The sequence below is a fragment of the Myotis davidii genome, unplaced genomic scaffold (genome assembly GCF_000327345.1).
Source record: "Myotis davidii unplaced genomic scaffold, ASM32734v1 scaffold433, whole genome shotgun sequence".
Classification (NCBI taxonomy): Eukaryota; Metazoa; Chordata; class Mammalia; order Chiroptera; family Vespertilionidae; genus Myotis; species Myotis davidii.
In genome coordinates, this window is record NW_006293776.1 from 2,151,240 (window position 1) to 2,169,264 (window position 18,025).

The 18,025-nt window shown below is 38.6% G+C and overlaps 1 protein-coding gene and 1 long non-coding RNA gene across 2 annotated transcripts in view; one reads left to right on the plus strand and one right to left on the minus strand.

Annotated features, from left to right (window-relative positions):
* LOC107183694 overlaps window positions 1-16,903 on the plus strand; it is a 26,253-nt gene extending 9,350 nt beyond the window's left edge. The window contains exon 3 of the long non-coding RNA XR_001514490.1: window positions 16,842-16,903. This is a non-coding gene — a long non-coding RNA (uncharacterized LOC107183694). The remainder of the gene's footprint in view (window positions 1-16,841) is intronic.
* ACVR1C (activin A receptor type IC) overlaps window positions 383-18,025 on the minus strand; it is a 41,560-nt gene continuing 23,917 nt past the window's right edge. The window contains exons 3-8 of the mRNA XM_006767384.2: window positions 16,827-17,057; window positions 12,071-12,238; window positions 10,478-10,634; window positions 8,624-8,748; window positions 5,745-5,875; window positions 383-984 (exon numbers count right to left, since the gene is read on the minus strand). Of these exons, the coding sequence (XP_006767447.1) occupies window positions 856-984; window positions 5,745-5,875; window positions 8,624-8,748; window positions 10,478-10,634; window positions 12,071-12,238; window positions 16,827-17,057 (941 nt within the window). The 3' untranslated portion in view covers window positions 383-855. The remainder of the gene's footprint in view (window positions 985-5,744; window positions 5,876-8,623; window positions 8,749-10,477; window positions 10,635-12,070; window positions 12,239-16,826; window positions 17,058-18,025) is intronic.

Consider the following 18,025-nt stretch of genomic DNA (forward strand, 5'->3'; position numbering starts at 1 on the left):
CCCAGACCTCACTTCCACCTTCCAACTGAGAAGCTCCACTTCTCTGTTTTGTATACTAAATTTGGAGCAACATTTATTTTTTTAAAGATCCTGCTTAATTTAAAAAATAGAGAACACCATAGAGCAGCGGTTCTCAACCTGTGGGTCGCGACCCCTTTGGGGATCAAACGACCCTTTCACAGGGGTCGCCTAAGACCATTGGAATACACATATATAATTACATATTGTTTTTGTGAATAATCACTATGCTTTAATTATGTTCAATTTGTAACAATGAAAATATATCCTGCATGTCAGATATTTACATTATGATTCATAACAGTAGCAAAATTACAGTTATGAAGTAGCAACGAAAATAATTTTATGGTTGGGGGTCACTGTATTAAAGGGTTGCAGCATTAGGAAGGTTGAGAACCACTGCCATAGACTGAATGATGTTACATTTTGATTAGACATAACATATTCTAGTTTATATTTTTAATGACTGTTTTCATCTCACTTTTTTTCAACACATTTTCTCCATTCATTCATGCACTCTTGGTTCAAGTAAAATAAAACCTTAAAGATGCTTATTATTTTATATAGCTTATTTTTTACACCTTTACAGTATCTTTCTTATTAAATACATGAGCTGATGTGTTGCTTTTCAAAATAAAATTAGACAACATGAAGACTGGATAAAGTCAACTCCGGCTTGATGTGAGTTATTTTTTTCATGCTGCCTTTGCACACTTAAATACTGTACTGCATTATCATTGAGGTAGACAACAACAACAACAAAGGCAAAACACATTCACATAAAGAGGGAAAATGGGGAAAAAAGCTGCGAGAGATTTCTTTTTAACATGATTATCATCATTGGGCTTTGCAGTCTTCTTTGACACAAAGTTGAGAAATAGTCTTCTTAATACGAAGGGCAGTGAGGCGGGCTGCCCCATTGGCATACCAACACTCGCGCATTATTCTCCCCATGACTCGGAGTGCCTTTAAGAGAGAAAGATACCAAAGACTTTACTCACACAGAACACAGTACATGAGAAGCAAAACCACAAACCCAGAAATTGATGCTAAGCTCTGATGAACAAATGGTAAATAAAAAAATAATATGAGAAGGAGATTACGACCAAATCTCTTCAACAATCTTGTCAACACACACACGTATATTTACCTTACAGAGGCTAACTGTTTTTAAAGATACATTTTTTGTTGATCTTAGAGAGGAAGGAAGAGGGAGAGAGAAAGAGAAACATCAATGATGAAAGAGAATCATTGATTGGCTGCCTCCTGCAAGCCCCCCACTGGGAATCGAGCCCGCAACCCCAGCATGCGCCCTTGACCAGAATTGAACCTGGGACCCTTCAGTCCACAGGCCAATGCTCTATCCACTGAGCCAAACCAGTTAAGGCAGAGGCTAACTTTTAATTGAAAATTCATCCATTGATTCCTGGGGGTATGGTAGAATGGCTATTGTTTAAAATATTCTAAGAAGAGACATGATAAAAAAGAATATAAGGGAAATGGGATGGCTTAGAAATTTAGCATATATTTATCCGGGTGGTAACCATACACATGCATACATTTTTAAAAAGGTCATCAAATTATATATCAAGATTTGTGCATACATAAAGTATGCCACAATAAAATAATGATCTAAATAGAAATATTAAAAATTCTGAATTTAAAAAATCAGTATAAGTGAATTAGTAAATAAGTAAAATAAATACACCGAGCAGAAGATGACGAGACTGCATGAATCCAGAGCGATACAAGAAGTCCCTAAGGCCTCGTGGCTGCTCTGGTGGCATCTGCTGATCTCACTGCAGATTTTCAGAATTGATGGACCACATGAGAGAGAGGAAACACAGCCTGAAGCACCCAGAAGGTGTCAGAGCAAGATGCTTGCGAAGTTCTGAGTGTAAGGATAAATCAGACTTCGAAGGAATTTTGTAAAGAAAATTGCCTAACTCTTAGCTCTCATTTTTTAAAAAAATCAAACCCAAGTCTTAAACTGTTGCAGTAAGCCTGAGCTCATAATGAAAATCCACAAGCACGTGAGAAAAGAAAGTAACATAAGCAAGAGTCAATTGAAACAAGAAGCAGTAAAATCAGACCCATCGAAACATTAGATGCTAGAACTAAATGATATAACATGTAAAATAAATATATAAAATAATTTGTTTAAAGTAGAGGAAATTCAAACTATAAGTATAAAACAAGAGCATCTTTTAAAAAGAAAAGTATCAATAAAACTTATTGACATAAAAAGTATAACCATTAAGCCCTGGCCACTGTAACTTAGTCAATTGGAGCATCATCTGTTCACCAAAGGGTTGCAGATTCAATCCCTGGTTGGGGCATGTGTGGGAGGCAACTAATTGATGTCTCTCTCATCTCTCATATCTCTCTCTCTCTCTCTCTCTCTCTCTCTCTCTTCAAAACAATGAAAGAAAAGGCATGACCATTAAAATAACTAAATGGGTGAGTTAAATAGCAAATTTGATACATCTTAAGACAGAATTAATGAACTGGCAGATAAATGTGAGAGCTGCTGTATGAAGACACTAATATGGAAAATAGGGGAGAATAAGAAAACAGCGAAGTAAAATAAAAGGTCTAACAGATATCCAATGAGTTTTCAAAAAAGGAGTAATAGAGACAATGAGAGGAGAAATTATTTGAAGAGATAATGGCTCAGAATTTTGCAGAATCAGAGAAAGTTACAAATCATCAGAATGAGAAAGTCCAAAAATTCCAACCAAGACTAATCAAGAGACATCAAGACCAAATGCATAAGAAACTGCAGAACACTAAAGTAGTCAGGAAGAAAAGAAAAATTAATTCAAAAGAGATATAAATTAGATGCCTTCTCAATAGCAATAAAGGAAACCAGAAGACAGTGAAATAATACCTTTAAAGTGTTTAGAGAAAACAAACTCTGAACCTAAATTTTTATGCTCAGATAAACTATTCTATTTGTTTAAGATTGTGGACAAAATAAAGACTTTCTCAGACACCCAAATGCTGAACGAGCTTACAACCACTAGATCCTCACTAACAAAAAACAATTTAAATAAAATATGGTCAAAGGATGCACATTAGAAAGTAAGAAAATGATCTTTGAAGAAAGCTCAAAGAGCCAAGAAGGAATGTTGAACAAAGAAAATTATAAACATGTTCATAAGTCTAAACAAGCAATAATGGTATAAAATCACACCAATATCTAATACATGGAGTTAAAACAAAATAAGATAGAACTAAAATACTGGGCAAAAATAGACAAAAATTGTATGTATCAGCAATATACAAAGTTGATTACATAAAAAATGACTATTAGGTCTATTCTGGGAGTGCAGTGGCCAAGAAACAGATACACCAAAGTATCTTTCAATAGAGGACTGGATAAAGAATATGTGGTACAGATACACAATGGACTATTACTCAGACATAAGATGAAATACTGCCATTTGCAACAACATGGATAGACCTTCAGAATGTTATGCTAAGTGAAATAAGTTAGTTAGAAAAAGGTAAGAACCATATGATTTCACTCATATGTAAGACATCAAACTGAAACTCTGAACACAGACAGCAGTGCGGTGGTTACCAGAGAGAAGAGGGTGAGGGGGGTTGGGGTGGAGAGAGGCCTAATATATGGTGATGGAAGATAATTTGACTTTGGGTGGGGGGCACACAATGCAATATACAGATCATGTATCATAGAAATGCACACTTGCCACCTATATAATCCTATTAACCAATGTCACCCCCATAAATTTACTAAATTTTTTAAAAAGAGACTAAAGAAGAAATGCTATATAATCACCTCATGTTTTATCAAATAAAAGTTAGCTTTTACTTACCCTAATTAAAGTTTTTAAAAACAAAAATTCCAGCAAACATCATATTTAAGTGTAGAAAATACAAAGTTCTAAAGAGCAAAACAAAGATATCCACTATCACCACTTCTAGGCAACATTACACTGGCAATCCTCAAAAGTGCAATAGAAAGAAGGAAAAGGCATGAGGACTGGTCCCCAAACTCTTATTATTTGGAGACATAATCATATATGTGGGCACTCCAAAAGAGTCTATAATTTAATACCTTAAAGGAATTTTTCCACACACAGATACATACATACATAGCAGCATTGTTTTTAAAAAAATGAAAAATCACAGATCTGACAACAGTACAGTGATTAAAGAAATTGTGCTATGTTCATACAATGAAATGCTACACAGATGTAAAAAGGAACAGATCTGAGATAAATATGTAAGAGAAAGTAAAAGAAAAATTAAGAAGAATCTACAGTGAGACTTAATAAGTTTCACAATATACAAAAGTAAGCTAGATATATATATATATAATATGTATATGTGTATATATATATATATACATATATATATATATATATATGTATATGTATAAATGGCAAAATTCTAAAAAAAAAAAAGCAAGGCAATAAATAATTAGTTATGACAGAAACCCCTCAGAGGAATAAAGAATATTCATAGGTGCTGGAAATTTTCCATTTTTAAAACTTGGTAGTGGATTTTCTGCTTTTCACTTTTTTATTACACATTAAACTTTACAGATATGGCATTTATTCTTCCGTATGTATGAAATTATTAATATAAGAAAAATTTTAATTTCAATTTGGTTATAAATGCCTCAAATTCTACCTCTAGAGTAAGTATGTAGGTAAGCTATCTACATAGAAACACCAAGACATAAGTCTTGCCTTCAATAGAAAGCGCTGAGTGAAGCATGGGGTGGGGCGGGGGCGGGGGAAGTAACTGTATAAAATAATGCCTATGACAAAGCCAAATTAAAACATGTAACTTACAGAAAGACTTCAGGCATTACATTTAAGTATGGCAGAAGATATACAGTAATAACTGGGATGGGGGAGATGGTTTACAGCCTTTCCCCACCTTCCCTCCTTTCTCTGTGGGAGCCAGAAAAGTATCCTCAGATACAGCAGAACCAGCATTGCAATAACCACTTACTGTGTGTCTCCTCTGTGATGGTTAGTGCATGTGGTGCTGGGGATTAAGAGATAAACAACAACTGTCCCTGCCAGAAAAGGAAGCTTTTCTGAGGAAAGAGAACACACTCAAGCTTCTGCAGGGCTTGGGATAGGGAATAATTTATGGAATAAAAGGGTGACTGAAATTGCAATACTCTGTGTGGCACAGACATTGAGTACCCCCATATGCCTCGCTCCCCACAGTTCCATGCCCCTTCCTGTGAGATGGGACCAGGTTCTGGAAGGGATGTGAGTCGCTTGGAGCCAAATCATTAAAGAGCCAGTGTGTGACTCTCTAGCTCAGTGGTTATCAACCTTGGCTGCACATTTGAATCACCTGGGAATCTTTTTAAAATCCTGATTTCTGGGCCTCATTCCGGAGGACCACTGCTCTAGCTCCTCTCTTTTCTTGGCCTAGACACCCAAAAATTATCCATTAAGATAGCATCCCAAGTTCAAAGTCACCTGGATTTCTGAAACACCACAGGAAGCACAGATGTTGTTGAAAGTTGCCTAACCTGGGATTGTTACTGCCCCATAACTTAGCATTAGGTGTATATACTACAGCTAAAGGGAATAACATCAAAGACATAAACCTACATATATGAAATGAATGGGATGCCTAGATTAAAAGTGAAGAACTATATGGTCTGTGAAAATCCTCCCTGATACTTACAATTACAATAGGAAAAAATATACATAAGAATTTAGCCTTACTTCACAGCTTTGCCACTGGTTTGGGATGCTTGGTCGAAACTTCTGATCACAAACAACCTTCCTCATTTCCTCTATTGAGGGATCTGAAGGCACCATGTCATAATAAGGCAACTGGTACTCCTCAACAATTCCTATAAGAAATTTGCACATTAAATTTCCCAGTGTGAATAATAAACAAAGATGCTTACTTTGAAATAATTTATTAGTTAAATCTTCTAGGCACAAATGGTAACATGGGAAATTAGAAAGTCAGGTCTATTAAAATTATGCATCACTATAAAATTAAATATATAAGCTGGCGTGGCTCAGTGGTTGAGCATCAACCTATGAACAAGGAGGTCACAGCTCGATTCCCCGTCAGGGCACATGCCCGGGTTGCGGGCTCGATCCCCAGGGTAGGGCGTGTAGGAGACAGCCAATCAATGATTCTCTTTCTCATCATTGATGTTTCTATCTCTCCCTCCTACTCCTTATAAAAATATTTAAAAAATTAAATGTATAAGTTTAAAGTATTCGGTTGAATAGTTATTATATACATTTATAAATTTTTTATTTAAATTTTTTGTTGTCACTATTGCAGATGTCCACCATTTTCCACCCCTCTGACCACTTGCACCCAACCCCCACTCTCCTCCCTTTGCCCTCACCACACTATTGCCTGTGTCCATGGGCTATTTTTAATATGTTCTTTAACTAATCCCTTCATCTTCATAAAAATTTATGTAATCTTGATAATTACATAAATTTTAGACAAAAACTATATAATTATTTTATATAATACTATTATATAACTATCTACTACATATTATATGTAATTTCATGTAAATAAATTAAATTTATGAAATTTTGTTATATAAAATATAATTTATACTATGAAAAGTCTACAAATTTTTTTTACATATCATTCTACTATGCAATTCAGAAAAAAAGAACATTTAATTGTAAAATTTATAGCATGGGCTTATTGCTATGAGTGAAGTATATATTTCTCTATTAAATAACTTTTTCAAAATAAAATAGGTTTATTTTTTTTAAATATATTTTATTGATTTTTTACAGAGAGGAAGGGAGAGAGACAGAGAGCTAGAAACATCGATGAGAGAGAAACATCGATCAGCTGCCTCCTGCACATCCCCTACTGGGGATGTGCCCGCAACCCAGGTACATGCCCTTGACTGGAATCGAACCTGGGACCTTTCAGTCCGCAAGCCGACGCTCTATCCACTGAGCCAAACCGGTTTCGGCAAAATAGGTTTATTTTTTAAAAATTGTTAGGCAATCTTTTAAGAGCTGAATTTCTTACATTTTAATTTTAGACCCTCTATAACTAAGAATGTTCCAAAGAAGTAAGCAAAGTATTTGAAGATGGATGGTTTAACATGAAGGTTAATATGTAAAGAGTCTCAAATACTTAGACAAAGAGTTAACCTTAGTTATCAGATTAGTACTTGAATTCAAGAATTTCCTGATAAAATCATTTGAATTAACTACAGTCCTTTTAATTTAAAACATTTAAGATGTGTCATAATATTGGAAAATGAACTTCAAATTGTGTTAATAATACATTACTATTCTGACAGTTGAAGAAAACGTAAGGACAAAAACCGAAAAGCAAAGCTAGACAAATATCAATATAAATAACGACAAATATGTTTGAATCTTGATATTTACCAAGCACTGTTCTAAGCCCTTTAGATGTTTTAACTAATCATTCCTCAAAACCACTGGCTAAAGAAAGTGCTATATTATTCCTATTTTACAGAACAAGGAAACTGAGGCACAAGGAGAGTCATGAGGTTGCTGAAGGTCACACAGCTATTAGTGGCAGATCTGGAACTCAGCCACAGGTTCAGGGTTTCCAGTGTAGTTACAGTGCTTCTAGAAATAGTTTCATCTTTCTGAATGTTTTATTATCTCGTCAGTGAATACAGGGGGAACGTATGTTTCCTCATTCAAACACAATTTTAAGTTTTTCTCTCTTTTTTTAAATGAGATTGATGTGAGGTAAAATGAGATCAATACAAAATGCAAAAAGTTGGTAGTGGCTAAATAAGGACAGTTCTTTCATTGAATGTTTATCTGAGTTTGCTCTGTGCTAAAAGCTTCACCTGAATTAACTGAATTAATCCATTACATCCTCCAAGCCAGTGGGGTCCGTTTTTTCATTTCTTCATTTCACAATTGGGGAAAGTGCTACCAAGTAACTTGCCGAAAGTCAGATGTTCAGGAAGTTGTTAAACCAAAGTTTAGCCCTAAATCTGCCTCACTGGAAAGATAAGACTCTAAACCATTTAATCCCAGTATTTACTTTCTCCCACTGATGAAACAGTCCCATCAGACTGCATTGGTAGGGTTTCATTCTCTCAAATTCTTCCTCTCATTATTCATCTCTAACTGCTGGGAGCAGTAGAGTCAGGAGCTAGTCTTGGCTCACCTCTGACCTCCACTTTATACCCCACACATTCCTCCTCACAGGAAAGAAAAGAATAAGAAAAGTCTGAGAATCAAAAGACTTCATTTCAAGTCCTGTGGCCTTGGCAAGCCATTTCACTTCTTTGGATTTCATTTCTGGTATAAAATAGGGATATAGCTAATGGCGTACAAACTCGAGTAATAATTTCAAGTGCTTTGCTAAGTATCGTTATGCAAATCAGAATTATCAGGAGAACTGTCACCCCCACATAAGCAGTAATCATAATATAAAATCTCCCATTATGTGCAAGAGACTCTACTTTTGCCACTTAAAATATATGCCAATAGGTATTCTCTTAACTAGTAAGAAATCATTTAATATAGTGCTTAGAAAAAAAAAGAACATCATATCTCGTATTCAGAACATCAAAGAAAAGCAGACAGAAAGAATATGCCCAACATCTTACCTCCAACTGAACACCTTCGGGCTATTTCCCAGTAAACCAGACCAACAGAATATATGTCAGCGCGTTTGAAGGACTCAAAGATATTCACATTCATTGTATCATCAAGCATTTCAGGGGCCATATACCTTCAAAACATGCATATGTCAGATTCTGTGTATAGCTTTATAGCAGTCCAGTAAAAGATAATCTTACTAAATCCTGATACAAAATATAAGTGAAGATAGCTTATATCAGTTTTACAGGTGGATCTGAACCACTGTACTATAACAGAATAAAATTAAATAATACAGTTATTGACTCGACCATCATTTAAAAAATATTTTTAATAGAACGAGGGGTCATCCCCGTCAGTATCAAAGCATGTGTGCCAGGAGCCAAATGCTTGGAAAGCACAAGCCGGAGGGGATTCAGTAAGCACAACACTCAATAGGAGAGACGAAACTCAGTTTCCACCAGTAGCTCCTTGCCAAGGAAAGCTCCTTGAGGGCAAAGAGTAGGTTTTATTTATGGTGGGCCCAGTCCTCCAACACAGAGCTCAGCAGTGTCCCACAGTAATCTGTTCTGAATGGACACACTGGCTCCAAGAAACATATACTAGTACATTTTATATTGGCTCCAACAAAATTACAGTCTTATCTTAATAGGACTAAACCAAAGTAATATACAGTTTCTGAGACCTGACTGAGCCTAGCGAGCTGTCCTAGGGAGATTTCTAGAACTACTCAGAGTTTTCAGGTGAGGGTGCAACACACCCCAAACTCTTTTAAAAGTTTTAGATCCCAGGGAATCTGGCATCCAAGGCTCCCCTGAGAGCTCCTAATGTGAGGACAGTACGATGGGCAAAAGTCAAAGCTTGCTTTTTATAAGGAAAAGAAAGGAGGCCCCATAGGGCTGCCCAGTCTGAATAAACTGTCTTCAAGTGTTTCTGGGGCCTCATTCAAGTCTCCCAGGAACCAAGTGGAGGACTCAGGGGGACTGGCCTGGACTCTCAATTATGGCTTGGAGGCTGACTATGCCCGCTTAGAAATTCTCCTTTCTCAAGGGCCTTTAACAACTCCAGGAAATGTTTGGGTTGTTTCTCATTTCAAGGTCAAGAAACCTGGGAGGATGCCAAAGGGGCACAGAGCCTGAAATACAAATAAAAGGAAATGAAGCATGCTGACCCCATGGTCACAGGCTGGCCACAAAAAGAAAACACCGGACGTCCCACTGCAAATGGGGCCGTCCTACACATGTGTGGTATACTTGATAATATCATGCCTGCTCTTAACTCTCAGAGATTCTGTTCCTTGAATGTGGGAACTGTGTCCGAACTCATCATCAATTTGGGAGATTTAAGGTTAATTGCAACTATGGGTAAATGCAGAAGTTGTTATAGAACATTTTCAAATACTGAGAGAACACAAGAGTGCATATATGTGAGCATTATGCACAGTCCTCACCTCTCTCGTCCACTATATAGATTCATATCTGTTGTTTAGAATCTGAGCATGTAGAACTAGCCCTGAGTTTCAGTTCATTTGTGAGGTATAAAGGCTTTGGGGGACATTGTTTTCCTCTTTTCTGTAGGAAAATATGTTCTCAGAATGTGACACACTAAAAACAATTTACCACCATCTCCTTCACCAAGCATCTCCACTGGCCAACTGGCTACTTTCTGTATGACCAAATGCCAACTCCCCCTGCTTTATAACCATTGCGCCACTCATTTCTCAATGACCCAGAGAAGACTTTTTTGTTTTCTTGGGCCTAATGATTTCCCATTTGGAACTCTGCCCCCGTCCCTACACACATCCTAGACATTCATGTGTACGGGACAGTCGTAAGTCTTAGTGCCAAAGTAAGTTGGCTTACCTTTTGGTTCCCACTTTAGGATTCTGAGGTATGTCAATAGTGTTCAGTATGGAATCGTGCTTCACAGCTAATCCAAAGTCTGCTATGGCACAAGTTTCACATTTTTTCACTAAGATATTCTTTGATTTTATGTCTCGATGAGCAATGGCAGGTTTGCCTATGAAAGATGAGACAAGCATATTCACTTTTGTCATTACTGAAGACTGAATCTCTCCAAAAGGAATTATTTTGAAGACTTGGCTCAAATGTCGCCTAAAAGAGGTCTTCTCTGACCACCTATTCTTCATCCCGAGTCATTCGCCATCAGAGTACCCCATTTTGCCTTCTTTATAGCTCATATCACTATTTCATATGTCTTACTTATTCATATATATGTTTCATTATCTGCCTCTCTCAGCTAGGCTATACACTGCATAAGGGCAGAGACTGTGTCTTAGTCATCTCCGTGCCCTCAATGCTTCGGTCATTAGGTCACATTTATTAGCCACTCAGATATGTTTGCTGAATGAATAGGAAAGAATTAGCATTGCTATGTACACACGAAAACACAGTAAATATTTGCTTACAAAACAAGTTTCAAACGTCTACGATCCTAGATGAACTGTTCTCAAATGTGGCCCGAAGATCCCTGGGGGTCCTCGAGACTGTTTTCTGACTATATGTCTGTGCGATGTCACCTTTTCTTCCCATACTTCAAACAAAGCAACATGTTGGAACAGACTGAATGACGAACAGGCATGAAAATCCAGACATTACACCGGTCGTTAAATAGATTTGCAGAAATGTAAAACAAAACTATAATTTTTACTAAACTGGTTTTTGCCTTATAAAATTATGTGAATTTTTTAAAATTATGTTATTTATGCTAATGTTTAATTGGTTAAATAATTATTGTTATTTTAGGTAAATTAGTATTTTTAAATTTTTCAGTTTTAGTTCTAATATAGTAAATATTAATAGATATAATTCACAGGCAAAAAAAACTTTGGGGGTTCCTCAATCATTTTTAGGAAATCAAAAGGATCATGAATCCAAATTGGATAACCAGTACTCTGACTAAACTAATGACTTTCGAGAGCCAATTCTCTATTAATTCAGTAAACAGAAAAGAAATGCTATTATGGATGATATACAAAATGACAAGTATGTAGATGATAGTTGGTTCTATCTTGACAAAGTCTTCAGCTTTATAAAGCACCTTTAGTGTTTCTTTACATTTGATAACTGTAATAAAATAAAATAAAACTAAACACTAAAAGACAATGTAGTATTCCTCCATGGGCAGTGTTGCTCAGTGGGTAAAGCATCAGCCTGCAGACCGGAGGGTCATGGGTTCAATTCCTGATCAAGGGCATGTACCTGGGTTGCAGGTTTGATCCCTGGCCCCAGTTGGGATGCGTGTGGGGGGGCAACCAATCGATGTGTCTCTCACATCAATGTTCTCTCTCTCTCCCCCTCTTCCATTCTACTCTCTCTAAAAAATCAATGGCAAAAATATTCTGAGGTGATGATTAACAAAAATAAATAAATAAAATACAACTTAGTGGTCCTATCTTCATATTAAAGAGAAAAACTGGGAAATAAAATACCTACCTTGTGTACCAACAATCTCCATGTGAAGGTGGGCCAGACCACTAGCTATGGAAAGTGCCAGTCTGATCATCCCAGCCACGGTCACTATGTTTCTATTCAAATAGTCATACAAGGAGCCCTGTTCATGATATTCCAAGACAAGCCAAAGTTGGGTCCAAGTTCCATTATCTAACAGGAAAAAATTGGGGTGCTGTAAATATATGTTGAAAAAGAAGCCAAAAGTTTTTAACAAATGTCAGTGCTTCTAGTAAATCTGTATTGTTAACAAAGCAAAGTTAATTCCTTCATGGATAATGCTGACAGTTCAAATTCGTAAAGTAAAAAGTCTCAATGAGTTCCTGAAGATGTTGATATATTACAACCTGTTATATGTTCCCACCATAGCTATAGGAAGCTGTGAGGCAGTGATTCTAACTGAACAACTTTCTTATTCCCTTGATATTTGCCAGTGATAGCAACCACATTATAGGAGAAACTACTGAGAGATGTATTTAGGCTCAGTGTTGTGTTATAAATTTCTCTTGAGATTTTAAGAAACATTGTACCAATAAAAAATAGAAATATAAAAAATTTACACAAAGTATTTGTACTGCCATAGGAGCTCTAACATTCTAAGAATGCTAATATTACTTACCTTTCTAATATGAAGTTGATGATCTCCCCCAAATATTGTATATTAAGAGCCAAATACAATAACTAGACATTTTCATATAGTTCTCCCCTATTAAACCAAAAGCTAATCAAGCTTATAAAAGATTGTTAGCAGAAGAAAAAAAACAGCCTAAGTCTTCTTAGGTATTATAGTCCTAGAGTTAGCTTTAGCTTTCAGGATAAAGTGTCTACAATAGCCCTGGGCACTCCTGACCAGTTCCGATGCTCAGAGAAACAAAACTATAAAAAAATCATTGCTAAGGACTTTTTCTACCTAGTGTTAAGTACAAGAGCTCCTCTTTATCCAAGCATTTAATTTCCAAAGCTGGTAGTGAAAATACTTCCTAGCAATGAAAAAAGTAAGCATAACATCATAAACTGACCTTATATAAAACTAACCCTTACTCACACCTCTCTCCCAGCTTAACACCAGTGGCTATCTTTGCCTTCTCACATCAATGTCTTTGTCAGACAGTTGACTAAAAAGTGAAACTTTAAGTGTTGCAAAAAATACAAAAATGCATGATGATGAAAGTGATGTTAGAGACCATTTGGAATCAGGCACAAAGCTACTGACAAGGAAACCACTGACAGAGGTAGACCAGTAACTGAAGAAGAGAAAATCAAGAATGATCTTTCTTGTGCAAATGATCTTTCTTGTTTTATAATCCAATAAACATCATGATTAAATTAGACCATCAAGATGCTCCATATAACTATAAGTCATTACTGCTTTCACCACATTCTAATTAATCTAACCAGTAGGTAGTTTAACTCAACATTAGGAAGGAAAAGAATTTCTTAACAGCTTAACAAGAAATGTTTCATTTTCAATAGGCTGGATATATTTTCAAAGAATATGTAGTTAAGAATTTGGAAAGAATCTTTTATTTCTTTTTAATTTATCTTTATTGTTGACTAGAGGCCCAGTGCACAAATTCACGCACCAGTGGGGTCCCTCGGCCTAGCCTGAGAGATCAGGCTTAAACTGGCTCTCCAACATCCCCTGAGGGGTCCCAGATTGGAGAGGGCACAGGCCAGGCTGAGGGACCCCACCGGTGCATGATTGGGGCCGGGGAGGGATGTGGGAGGTTGGCCAGCCAGGGAAGGACTACGGGAGGGCTCCACGGCCAGACCCCGGTAGCAAGCTAACCTACAGGCTGGAGCATCTGCCCCCTCATGATCAGTACACATCGTAGCGACTGGTTGACTGATCAAGTGTCTGCCCCCTGGTGGTCAGTGCACGTCACAGCGAACAGTTGAGTGGCCTTAGCATATCATTAGCATATCACGCTTTGATTGGTTGAATGGCCGACTGGACAACCAGACACTTAGCATATTAATCTTTTATTATAGAGGATAGTATTACAGATGTCCCTTTTTTTTCCCCCCACTGACCACCTCCACCTGGCACCCACCCCTCCCAGACCTTCACCACATTATTGTCTGTGCCCAGGGGCTATGAATATCCTATCTAATAATAGAGAAACAATAATTAACCGTAACTTCGCTACCCTTCCCATTGGCTAATCAGTGAGATATGCAAATTAACTGCCAACCAAGATGGCGGCCGGCAGCCAGGCAGCTGAAACGAACAGGAGGCTTGCTTGCTCCAGTGAAGGAGGAAGCCAAAGTCCCCCGCCTGCCACTGCTGGGCTCTGAGCTTGCACTCTAAGAAACAATGTTGCAATTATAGAAGCTAAACAAAGCCCAGATACCTGCTTCCAGCAGCCGAGGTCTCAGAGCTGGAGCCGAGCCTCAGAGCTAAAGCCAGCTCTCAGCTCCAGTGACAGCCATAGAAGGTACATAAATCCCAAAATTAAAAAAAAGGAAAAAAGGAGCAGTTGAGAGCTTCCGTCACCCGCCAGCCTGAAAACGGCCCTCAGCCCCTCACCCAGGCTGGCCAGGCACCCCAGTGGGGACCCCCACCCTGAAGGGGGTGTGACCAGCTGCAAACAGCCATCAGCCCCGCCCCCAGGCTGGCCAGGCACCCCAGTGGGGACCCCCACCCTGAAGGGGGTGTGACCAGCTGCAAACAGCCATCAGCCCCGCCCCCAGGCTGGCCAGGCACCCCAGTGGGGACCCCCACCCTGAAGGGGGTGTGACCAGCTGCAAACAGCCATCAGCCCCGCCCCCAGGCTGGCCAGGCACCCCAGTGGGGACCCCCACCCTGAAGGGGGTGTGACCAGCTGCAAACAGCCATCAGCCCCGCCCCCAGGCTGGCCAGGCACCCAGGCGGGCCGCCCATCCTGATCCAGGACACCCTTCAGGGCAAACGAGCCTGCCCCCATCTGTGCACCAGGCCTCTAGTCTATAATAATAAAAGTGTAATATGCTAATTAGACCGGACAACCAAACGACATTACAGAAATCTTTCCAGATGACCTTCTGGATGAAGCCGCAGCTGCGAGGGCCAAGGCAAGCCACCATGGCTGCGAGGGCCAAGCCCCTTGCATGAATTTCATGCATCGGGCCTCTAGTAAGCATATAAGTTTCCTGGAAGAATCTTTCTTTAAAGCTCATCTTGGCTTTACACAGTTTTTCTCTAGCAAATCAGATAAGATAAATCATTAGCAAATGTAATCATGGCCAAAATGTATAATAACCTAAGTTTCTCTTTTGCCATGTAATTAATAATGGATACTTTCATGATCCAGATTATTTATATATATAAAAGCCTAAGCGACCAACTAAACGACCGAACAACCAGTCACTATGATTCACATGGACCACCATGGGGAAGACGTTCAACACAGGAGCTGCCCCCTGGAGGTCAGTGTGCTCAGCTGACCAAGGGGTGCCAGACACCAGGCTCATGGCTGGCAAGCACAGCTGCAGTGGCGCAAGCCTCTCCCGCCTCCAAGACAGCACTACCGAGCCACTGTGGTGGCAGGTGCAGTGGGGCTGGGATGAGCGGGAGCAGTGTGGTACCCGGCTCAGGCTCAGGCTCCTCCATGGCTGCCTGCCACTTCGCACACTACTACATCCCTCAGGGGATGTTGGACTGCCGGTTTCAGCCCAATCCCCACAGGCCAGCCAACATCTCCCGAGGGGTCCCGGATTGCAAGAGTGTGCAGGCCAGGCTGAGGAACCCCACCAGTGCAAGAATCCATGCACCAGGACTCTAGTATTATATAAAAATAATCATAGATTTTTAATTTTTATAGGTATTGGTAGGTACCTGATATCCACAGATAATTTGGGTTTTTTTAGCTAAAGGTTACAATCTGTACCTCCCAAAGTTCTTTATGTATTACTGAATCAAATAAAAACCAATGGACTGGAGATACACTCACCTTTGTTCCCTGTTCCCCTTTAAGGAAACTAATGCACAGTTAAATGAATAAAAGCTATGCAAAAAAAAAGAAAAGAGAGCATAGGTAATCTACAAACTTTATATCCAGTCCCTGATTGCTCAGGGATATATACAATATTTTTTAAGTATTATTTAAATACCAGAAAGCTGATGCTCTGTCTTGTTCCACAAAACTCAAAAAGTGATACTGTTTGGTGGTCACAGAAAGCTTGCATCCTGGAGTTTAAGCTTGTTGCACAGATGAAATCTATAGTCCTGGCAAAGGTGAACATTCAACTAGCATTCACTGATATATTTGTATCAATTATCAAAATACTGAAATATTTCTGTCCTGGTTAGCTAAGAGCTACTATTGAAAACTCCCAGTGACATTCCTTTCCCCTGGACACTCAAAGTAGCCCCCACCCCAACCCCTACCCCCACCAAGATGCCTCCAGATCTCTCATGATCCACCAACCACAGGGATAAAAAACCAGCATGGCAGGATTCTCCCAGGATTCTGTTCCAGTTGAAATTTCTGATCTGATTGGGAAGTTCACCAGCCATCAAATATTTAAAATGTCAACCTGGCTACAGTGTCATCATCATTTCATATGACAGGTTTGCCCTTTGCCCTGCTTTATCGTATGGTTACACACGTGTATCTATGGGGAAGAGAAAGGATTTTTTCTTTTCTCAATAAAGAAATTAGACTTTTATGTAGACTTTATTAAAATAAAAAGATGATTTATTCTCATCTGATAATAGACATAACACTTTCTTTGCTGAAACCAATTAGATTGAAAATACCTTTGTTGTCAGCAGCAATGAAACCAAGGACATTCTCGTGTCTCAGCATCACCGTCTGGTAAATTTCTGCCTCACGAAACCAGGATCTTTCATCTCTGGAGGAGAATATTTTCACAGCCACGTCTTCCCCACACCATCTTCCATGCCAGACCTCACCAAATCGGCCTTTTCCTACAATCTCCTGGAGAATAATCGTCCTGGCAATTGTTCTCTGAACCAGAAGAGGTAACCCTAACCAAAGAAAAGATGGGATGGATGGTGAAGAACAGTAAGTGCCAGGAAAGAACTGTTAGAATGACCGGTATTTTCACATAAAAAGGCCAACATTTAAGCACTTTAATAATTTTATTGATGTTGAAGAAATAAGCACCTTTATACCAAAACTTTAATGTCAAAGCATGCTAAAATCATATTCCAAATTCTTAATATGAATTTCTCTTCTCATATTCACAAATACAAATTTCTTAGACATAGCCTGCTGCTGCAGCTGTCTGATCTTTCTAGAAGTGCTGCTGCTGAATTCCCTGATTTGTACATTAAAGCCAGTCAGATTACTAAGTACACAAAAGTATAAGAAATGCTGTTAGCCTTTAAAATAAAATATATTGGTTCCTAGTACAACTGGGAATGCAGAAGAATTCTTCGAGAATTTTTTTAAAACAAATTAAAATTGGAAAGTGCAGAATCAAATTAAACAATCAAGTAAGATAATCATGTTATCTAAAAGCAAGATGCAATGATAGAAAATATCAAATGGATATTTTCTGCAGAATAAAAGACATCAAAAAAATATATTCTAAGTGCATGTAAAATATTTAGATTCTTTGAATCAATAACTCTACCTCTATAATTCTATCCCAAAGATTCAATGTAATTGCAAAATTTCTGTCAAAATGTTTAATATATTATTATTTATAGGAAAAATAAGAAAAGGTATCTGATAATAGAAAATTATTAAATACTGGAGGCCCGTGAAGGGGTGGGGGGGAAGAGAGGGATCCCCTCAGCCCGGCCTGCACCCTCTCGCAATCTGGGACTGCTGGCTCCTAACAGCTCGCCTGCCTGCCTGCCTGCCTAATCGCCCCTAACTGTTCTCCCCTGCTGGCCTGATCGCCCACAACTGCCCTCCCCTGCCAGCCATCTTGTGGCTGTGGGTGCTGCCATCTCTGAGGGAGGGGCAGTCAATTAGCATATTTCCT